The following is a 9,287-nucleotide window of genomic DNA, read 5'->3' as shown; positions in this document are numbered from 1 at the left end:
GCAGTCCCCAGCGCCGGACTCCTCCCCCCGCCGCCGGCTGCCCTCGCGTCGTCGTGTCCTGTGGAGGCGGAGAGCCGGGGCTGGAGGCTCCTCAGTGTGCGGCGAGGCGAGTGCAGCACGCATAGGGCTCCTGCTGCTGCCGCCGCTCCCACCCTCCGGTGCCCCGGGAAGGCCGGGATCGCGCCCCTTCCGTCCCGCCGCTGGAGCTGGCTGCTGTTCCGCCCCTCCAGCCTCTCGCCGGGGCGCGCTGAGCGGCGGGCAGCCGGGAAGCGGCTCAGGCAGCACCGTGCTGGCTCGGAGGAGCAGGAGCTGCCCCGGGCGCCCCGCACCGGCTGCTGGCGGGAGGATCTGGAGCCAGAGGAGACCGGCGAGGGGGAACTCGGCTCCCCGCCGGAGGAGCTGCGCGGCAGGGGCGGCGGACCCTGAAGGGGCAGGGCACCCCTGAACCCAGGCCGGGCGCTGAGCCCCTCGCACCCCCAGCCCAGTGGCTCTGATCCCCGCTCCGCAGAGCTCTCCTTCGCCGGTGCCAGGCGGATGCCGCCGCAGCAGGAGGGGGAGGCGGGCTACATCAGCAAGCCGCTGGCTGGCGGCTGCGAGGTGCCCCCGGTGCCCCCGCGCAGGGTCCGCAGCAGCCGGGCGGCGGCGCTGGGAGCGGCCCTAGGCAGCAGATGCCGGACCGGGGCGGGAGCCGAGCCGCGCCGCAGCCTCAAGTGTGTCCTGGTGGGGGACGGGGCTGTGGGCAAGACCAGCCTGGTGGTGAGTTACACCACGAATGGGTACCCCACGGAGTACATCCCCACCGCCTTCGACAACTTCTCTGGTAAGGGGCCGCCGCAGGGGGAGGGAGGTGGGTGGAAGGGACGAAATCCCTCGGGGACAGTCCCCCAACACTGGCGATCTGCTTGGGGATCTGCCATCCACCTCCCGGAGATGAACTGTCAGGGGAAGGGGGAGTACCCCCATGCCCCGCTCCCACCCCCCGCTAGAGGGAGCTGCATGGATTTCCCTCTTCGGGGAGAAGTGAAATGGCTTGGCACTGGTGAAAGAGTGAATTCCCCCCTGTGGGTGGGGAGGGAGCTCCCATGGGGCAGGCGAAAGGCCCACCCCCCAACGCTCGGGGGCAAACATCATTACCGCCCATCGCCCCTTCTTCCCAGTGATGAACGCGTGTTGGCCCATATTGTTAGCATGTAGCTTTCCTAGCTCTGTGCTTGTGCGGTGCCCATATTTTACAGCTGTGTTCAGCCAGGCGCCCGGATAAGACTTTGCTTCTTCTTCTTTTTTTTTTTTTTTTTAAAGGATTGAACTTTAGATCATGTTGGAAATATCGGTGTGTCACAACCCTGCCTCCTTTAGTTGGGTTCTGGGGGCGCGAGGACGGAGGGAGTAAATCCTTCATCTCCTCCCCTCTGTTTGTTCAGAACTGTGTTGGAAGGTGGCTGCAGAGATGGATGGAGCTCTTGAAACTGCCTCCTGAATTCTTTCAGTTATATATCTTTGTCACTCTTTGAAAGTTTTAATAAGACTGTAGGGCCACATGAGGGTATTAAATGCATGGCTCCCTAGTCTCTCTACGCTTAAGTGGTGTGAGCTCAGCTGTGCCGGAGACTTTCAGTTTCCTGGCACAAATCTGGGTGTCGAGCTTCAGTACTCGGTTTTTTAGTTTTTATGGAGCTGATCCAAACGGTCCCTTTCTGGGTGTACTTTATGTATGATTAGCAGCTAGCATTCTAGCTTTAAAGGTAATGTAATCATTCTAAATGCTGGAAGATTGATTGGATGGCATGACTTCTCTGTATTATTGAAAATCAATACTGTGAAGCCTAGCGACCAAATAATAAATGAAACCTACAATATGGCTAAAAGCATTTTATATTCAAATCGCTAGAAAGAAATAATGAGGCTGGTCTCTCTTATAAAAGATACCACCATAGTCAGTGTTTGCACATGGTCACACATCAAGCTAGCTTGTTTTAATGACAAATTCTGTAGTCAAAATTTCCAGTAGTGCAGGAAGAGGAGCTTCCCAAGGGAAAACACAAATATTTGCATTGTCTTCCCAGTGATTTAAAACTGGGAAGGTTTTTTTGGACCCAGACCTCTGAAAATACAAACGTGACAAGAAGACAAATCCTCTGTAACAAGAGAAGTAACCTAATTGTTCGGATCACTCTCTTTTTGTGTCATCAAAGAGGTGATTTGCTACTTCATCAGCTGCAGTGAAATGAATTGGAAAGCACTGAAGGGTTTGTATGTGCCTAAATGTTAGTGACAGACTTGGTTCCAGTTCTTCAAGTCATTAAATTAATTGAAGGGAAAACAAATGTTGAGGGAAGGCATGATTCTTTTCTTTTTTTTTTAAGTGAAAAATGTTTAATTGAACTCATTACACATTTTTTCTCTCCTAAGCTGTTGTGTCTGTTGATGGCAGACCCGTGAGACTTCAGCTCTGTGACACGGCTGGTCAGGTCAGTGAAGCTTCTTATTTCATTTAAGTGATGGGGGGAAGGGAGAAGTATCACACAAAATAGTCCTCCTAAAGACTTTATGGATTTAAAAGGATACCCATTGTTTGATCATTTTATTAAATTGCCATCAGAGTAAGTAATTCTTAACCCACTGTATAAGGTTGGTTTAGGAGTGTCATGTTGTTGGTTCAGACTGCTTCCCTGCTAACTTCACTGTCAGGTTGAATTCCCAGGGACTGTAAGTTCTCACTCAGACTTGTTGCCACTGACTTAATTTTATTTTTTTTAATTATCTATAAGTTTAAAAGTGCTGCTGCTGGGGGAATGGAGGGGGGATTCTGTATGTTTTGAGCACAGATAGGAAGGCAAGTGAAGGGTGTGGACAACTATTTTTATTGAGGTGTCTGGAAATTAAAAAGAACGCTGTTGAATGTCCATTTCATGAGTAGTTTTGTACCATGATCACATTTGTCAACTCTTACTAAGATGAGATAAATGAGCTTCATTCTAAACTCAGTGCTTCCATTATTAAGACACTCCCTAAATTTTTAGGGGGAGGGCTAAAGCCACCCAAAGCCCCCAGTTTTCCACACCCATATGAAAACTCACATTCCTTACATAAGCATCTGGAATATGCATCCAGCCAAATAATGCAATACCATCTGAGGGAGCCAAGCATTAGCGAAAGCAGTATGAGGAGAGTATGATGGCATCAGTAGACAAACCCCATTATCCTAATGAGCAGTGTTGTAATTGGGCATTATAACAAAGATGTGAACTCCATGGGCTCGGTTCAGTACTGGCTTATACCTTATGCAATGCCAGCACTGCATTTTCCCTATACTTTTTGCAGTTCTAATCCAGGTTAAAAGAGTACAGAGAAACCCCCTTTGAACAATAATATGAGATATGGACAACCCTAGTGGCCTAATGTAATACCCTGATGGAGGGCAAGGGGGCATGGCAACATGCTGTCAGCTTCAGCTGAGATGTGAATTCAGAAGTAGAGTGTACCAGATGTAATTGTAACCATATCCTTGGTGATGGGGGCCCCACGGAGTGGCAAAAGCATTGGTTTCCGGAAGATTTAAAAAGTCCAGTCACTTTTTGCTTTGGTTACTGCTATTGGTTCAGGAGTGTAAAAACTCCTTAGTGAAATAACCAGTGAAACCACTCTCTGGTGTTTGCCGTTAAAAGGAAAGGGTTCGGTGAAACCAGTAAAATGAAGAAAATCATTCTGAATATAAAGAAAAGGAGTACTTGTGGCACCTTAGAGACTAACAAATTTATTTGAGCATAAGCTTTCGTGAGCTACAGCTCACTTCATCGGATGCATTCAGTGGAAAATACAGTGGGGAGATTTATATACATAGAGAACATGAAACAATGGGTGTTACCATACACACTGTAAGGAGAGTGATCACTTAAGGTGAGCTATTACGGGGGGGAGGGGAGAACCTTTTGTAGTGATAATAAAGGTGGGCCATTTCCAGCAGTATAGGATGCTTAATCAAATAAAATCTTGGTTGTGTGTGTGAGGCAGCTTCAAAATGGGATTATCATTTAAATAGGTAAAAACATACAGAAACATTGAGAATTTGGTGTCGTGAGCCCAAAGGTGCAGCTCTGCAGTCCCTGGATCTAGCAGTGAGACAAAGAATGTCTGCAGACTGTACTTGTATAAATGACCATGTATCATCTTTACAGAAATCTCCAGTAACATCTGTTTTTGGCTTTTGAAACCATTGAATCTGCAAAATTTCATAATGCCTTGCAATAACATGGGGAGATGTCTTTTTTAATTGGCCTCTTTGCTGCACAGGACAGAACACTTTGTAAAGACAGGGTTCCTTTTAAGCCAAATGGTGACAATCCTGCATTGGTTTCAGAGTAACAGCCGTGTTAGTCTGTATTCGCAAAAAGAAAAGGAGTACTTGTGGCACCTTAGAGACTAACGAATTTATTTGAGCATGAGCTTTCGTGAGCTACAGCTCACTTCATCTGTTTTGCTGCCTGAGAGGCTTAATCTGAGAATCAAGAGAACTAATGAAGCCTGCTTTCTTGACTCTTGTTTTATAATCTGTTGTCAACCTTTGCATGACAACTGAAATAAATTTATTCAAGTGGAATGGGAATTCTGAGGTTTTAAACAACTGCATATCCTAGACTCTTCAGAAGCTTCCAAGTAAAATCTTAAATCCTGACAAATTAACATGTAACTTGCAATTCAGCAGTAAAATATTGCTCCTAGAGAGGCATTGTTGACTTTATTTGCTCTTTGCTCTTCTTAATTTAAGACCCCGTGAGACCATGGTGAATTTTAATTAAAATGTCATCATGGCTGAACCAAATCCTACCTGTTTAGGCTGTTAGTGTTACTGTGCTTTTATCCTGCTGTCAGCATAAAATCAGGCTATGCATAGTTAACCCTTGCCTCATTTTGCATTCTTCTTACAGTTCTTTGAGCTGCTGCGATAAGTGAGAATGCCACGATGGCCAAGTCTTCTATTACCTTTTAGGTGTCATCTACATCTATGGTTTTCCACCTTTTTTCATTTGTGGACCCCTAAAAATGTTGAATGGAGGTGCAGACAGACCCCTTTGGAAATCTTAGACCTAGATCCATGGACCCACAGGTTGAAAACCACTGATCTACATTATGTTAGTTGATTCCTCAAGATGAAAATCAGAGCCTTGCATTCTAGATCTTTATTTTAAAGGCAAAAAAGACAGAAAGGAAAAAAAATCTAACCCTGCCGGTTTGGAGGTGGTTGATGTGATGTAGAGGGGAATGAGAAGTAAAGAGGGGCTTTATATTATGCCATTGGCAAGTTAAGCCTTTATATTGTAATTCATTAAGTGTGATGGTAATAAGAAATATGAACACAAAATAGTAGGGAGCTCATCTTTTATTTTAATTTCCTTTAGGATGCTATTAAACCTTCATTTATTTAAAATTATTCTTGCGTGGGAACACTTGCAGCTGCGTTGTCTCTGTGCTCTTGTCTGTATCTCAACATATGGATAGTGTGGTCAGCATTGCGGGTGTGTGTGCATTTTAAATCTGAGCTGATCCATGATTAATCTCTGTTAAAGGTGAATTTACACCCTCCCTCTAACCCCCTATTTAAGGTCTACCTTAGCCTGCACTCCACCTCTACAGTCTGGCTCTTCTGTTGAGATAGGGCAAAAGGCCATAAATACAAACACTAAAGTAAGGCTTAAAGCATTCAAAAGAAATCAGCAGTGTTAGATTTCAGAGTAGCAGCCGTGTTAGTCTGTGTCCGCAAAAAGAAAAGGAGTACTTGTGGCACCTTAGAGACTAACTAATTTATTTGAGCATAAGCTTTCATGAGCTTATGAATCTTAAATACCTTAAGAAGATATTGTTTGGCCCTGTGCCCATTGGAGTCGATGGCAAAATTTCAGATGACTTCCATGTTGCAGGATGAAGCTGAAATTTGGCATATTTATGGCTTTTACTATGAAAAAAACATGTTCTGTTGTACGCAAGTTACATTTGTGCCTGTGTGAGAAGAACAGTTAAACATGATCCTTTCCTTTATACGTTCAGTAGTTCAAATCTCTATAATGGGAAGTATTTAGGAACTGGTAAGAGTGGTACCTTTATAATTTTTAATGCTATTTTTATTCAGCAGTAATGTTGCTTTGCTTTGCGCAGGATGAATTTGACAAGCTTAGACCGCTGTGCTACACCAACACAGACATCTTCTTGCTGTGCTTCAGTGTTGTGAGCCCTTCGTCCTTCCAGAACGTGAGTGAAAAGTGGGTTCCTGAAATCCGATGCCACTGCCCCAAAGCTCCTATTATTCTGGTTGGGACACAGTCGGACCTCCGAGAGGATGTCAAAGTTCTCATTGAGCTGGACAAATGCAAAGAAAAGCCTGTTGCAGAAGAGGCCGCAAAGCTCTGTGCTGAGGAAATAAAAGCAGCATCTTACATTGAGTGCTCAGCTTTGACTCAGAAAAATCTCAAAGAGGTCTTTGACGCGGCCATTGTCGCTGGCATTCAGTACTCAGATACCCAGCACCAACCAAAGAAATCCAAGTGCAGGACTCCAGACAAAATGAAAAATCTCTCCAAATCTTGGTGGAAAAAGTACTGTTGTTTTGTATAGTATTTGCGAGGACCTAAATGTTGCTCTAGTGAAATCAAATAGAAGCTATATTAGCTTAAATCTCACTCTGTATTCTCCAGGTGTGTAGCATAGATCCATAAGTGTGTTTATGTTGCTATTAGAAATCTCAATTTCCCCTTCTCTTTTGAGGGAGATGGAAGAACACATAGGTAGGCAGTTCCTGTTAAATCAGGTTAAGGAGTTTCAGCATTCACCTGTCTGATGTCAGAGTTTCCGGACTAGTCTCGTGTCAAGGAACACATTTGTGAAGTTAGAAATTGTACAAAGTTTCTGTATCTTGTATTTGACAAGCTTAGACCGCTGTGCTATACAATGTATATAAAAGAGGGAGGAACAAAACTGAGGCCTTTGTGGTTAGGGCTATTTAGAAGAAACACAGGACTATGGAAATATAGAGCTCTATATAGATGGACAATTTTTAAAAACTAACACTGTGCCTCCAAAATGACATTTTAGCTTTAAAAACTTACTCCCTCTTTCCCCCCATCTCCTTCCCTCAACCACTTTGGGGGGCGGGGGTGTGTGTGTGTGTGGACTTTAACAATGTGAAACAAGAGGTGGAGTCTTCCCCCAAATGCTGCTGCTTGAAAGGTCATGCATATACCTCCAACACATTGTTAGACTGCCTAACATGTTAAGTAACTGATGTAATTACATCTTATTTGTAGCCTCCTGACTTGGAAATCCTTTCTTCTCCTCTTTCTCTCTCTTTTACATGCAGTAATGTGCACGTCCTATGAACATTACAAAGTCCTACTTTGTTACATTTTGAATAGTCGTGGGTGCCTTTGTATTTATACAGACACCATGACAGTTCATTTAGATCAACTGATGAAAGAATGTAAATGCTGTTTTTTAAAAGGGATGCAACAAATGTCCATATAACACCACACAAAATGTGTCTGTTTTAAGTCTACAAATATGAACTTCAGAATGTTCCTCGCTGAGAGATTTTCATGCTGCCAGTTAAATGAAAGGCCTATAAAAAAGGCAGATTACGTGCCATAACCGAACACCAGAAAAGTGATACTGCTGTGACCTGTTTCTGATACTGTTTTGAACAAAGTTCTTATTTGTTTCCAAAGGAAGCAGTTGTTGGTCGGTTAAACTTGTTTTAGATGATAGTTGCAAAATTGTGTTGAAACAAGCAGTGAAATTTAACTGATTCTTTCACAGATACCTTCAACAAATTAAAGTGAAGTGTATTTAAAATGTCATTTAGTGGTTTGCCTATCGCAGCATCAAATATGACACAATTCCTGGTCTAATAAAACCTGCTGAATTCCAGTCTGCTTTGTTTGAGGGTATCAGTGGGTTAATTTGACTATTTGCAAGATGTGGTTAACTCCAAGGCCGGTGTCTGCACAGTGAGTGAAAAGCCTTAGTTTATATTGTCTCTTTTTTATGGCCCCAGCTTGCTTTGTTCTATATACTCCAAGCTCAGTTATGTTCTGGCTTTATTTTTTCTTTGGCAGCAGCCTTAAAGTGAGCCTTTGTTCAGAGTCTTCAGTTAAACTGGAATTTTAACTGTTCACAATTTCTTTCTCATCATAACAAAATGGATATCTGATTATAAGAAAATTATGGAAGTCATTTGAATTGATAAAGTTGGCCACAATTTACCTCCTGGCCTACTTAAAGAAAATGACATTATGTAAATACATTCTGGGATATATTGGCTTAAGTGCCATAAGCAAAATTTCCCTCTGTTAAAGCAAAATAAATGCATAACATTCCATAGCTGAACTTAAAAAATGCAATAGAAACCTTTTACTGAAGTCCATGAGATCTATTCAATAAAAATATGTTGGCTTCTGCATTGGGGCAGCCTGGAAAATCAGTTTCTATAACTCAAAATTGGGAGGATGTATTTTAACTTAGTTGCATGTGGTCCATAATGTTTAATGGTTGTGAAATTAACAGCTAAGTCTTGATATTCCTCAGTGTAATGTTCTGACATGATTTCAAATATATGGAGTCATACTGACCATTTGAAGATGATGAAACTAGATTTTTCTTGTGTATTTTGCTTCTCTGTAAAATGGACACAATTGATTTAAAATGTGGATTTTGGAAGAGGAGGTGAAAGTGAACAGCACCCATTGCAAAAATAACTGAATTTGTTCCATAAGATTTTGATGCTCTGTATTGTACCATACCAGAAGCAGACAGTTATATTTTTATAAGTAGCCTGTTTCATAGCGTCTGGAGTAGCATAACCTTTAAATGTAGCCAGCTGTGACTGTTTCTGAAAATGTGATGTATATAAGACTTGTTATAGCCCTTTACTAGGTATATGTGTAATAAAGTCTAATAATTTCATGGATACTGCTATACATGGGGCTACACAGGGTCTAGATTTAGAAATGTTACTTTTAAAATCACCAGTATTTTACAAGTGCAAGAGAGGGGAGATATCTCCATGTAGTCTATAATCTCATGTGCCTTATGAAATTCTCTTCTGTTTTCTAAGTGTAGGCTATACGGCAAAAAATGTTTCATGTGAGAATGTTATAAATGAGGTATTTGAAAATAAATTCTGATCAGTGTAATTGTCTGCCTGTTTTACCAACAGTTTTATGCTGAAAGACTCTCTACTTCATCGCATTATGTCTTACATAACATTCCGCCAGTACTAGGCTACTTTAATGTCCTGAGGG

General features: G+C 42.9%; 1 protein-coding gene across 1 annotated transcript; it reads left to right on the top strand.

Moving 5' to 3' along the window:
* The first annotated feature begins 534 nt into the window (after positions 1 to 534).
* Positions 535 to 7,720, top strand: RHOU (ras homolog family member U). The gene is made up of 3 exons (XM_077811833.1): positions 535 to 820; positions 2,410 to 2,468; positions 6,151 to 7,720. Exons 1-3 carry the CDS (start codon positions 535 to 537, stop codon positions 6,604 to 6,606), a joined length of 801 nt encoding a protein of 266 aa, XP_077667959.1. The 3' UTR covers positions 6,607 to 7,720.
* Positions 7,721 to 9,287: the final 1,567 nt, after the last annotated feature.

The sequence above is a fragment of the Eretmochelys imbricata genome, chromosome 3, assembly GCF_965152235.1.
Source record: "Eretmochelys imbricata isolate rEreImb1 chromosome 3, rEreImb1.hap1, whole genome shotgun sequence".
Lineage (NCBI taxonomy): Eukaryota > Metazoa > Chordata > Testudines > Cheloniidae > Eretmochelys > Eretmochelys imbricata.
This window is presented reverse-complemented; position numbering and strand designations above follow the sequence as displayed.

Coding starts and splice junctions, on each gene's coding strand:
- RHOU (XM_077811833.1), top strand. CDS start 535: ATGCCGCCGCAGCAGGAGGGGGAGGCGGGCTACATCAGCAAGCCGCTG. Junction 821..2,409: donor CGCCTTCGACAACTTCTCTG/GTAAGGGGCCGC, acceptor TTCTCTCCTAAG/CTGTTGTGTCTGTTGATGGC. Junction 2,469..6,150: donor TCTGTGACACGGCTGGTCAG/GTCAGTGAAGCT, acceptor TGCTTTGCGCAG/GATGAATTTGACAAGCTTAG.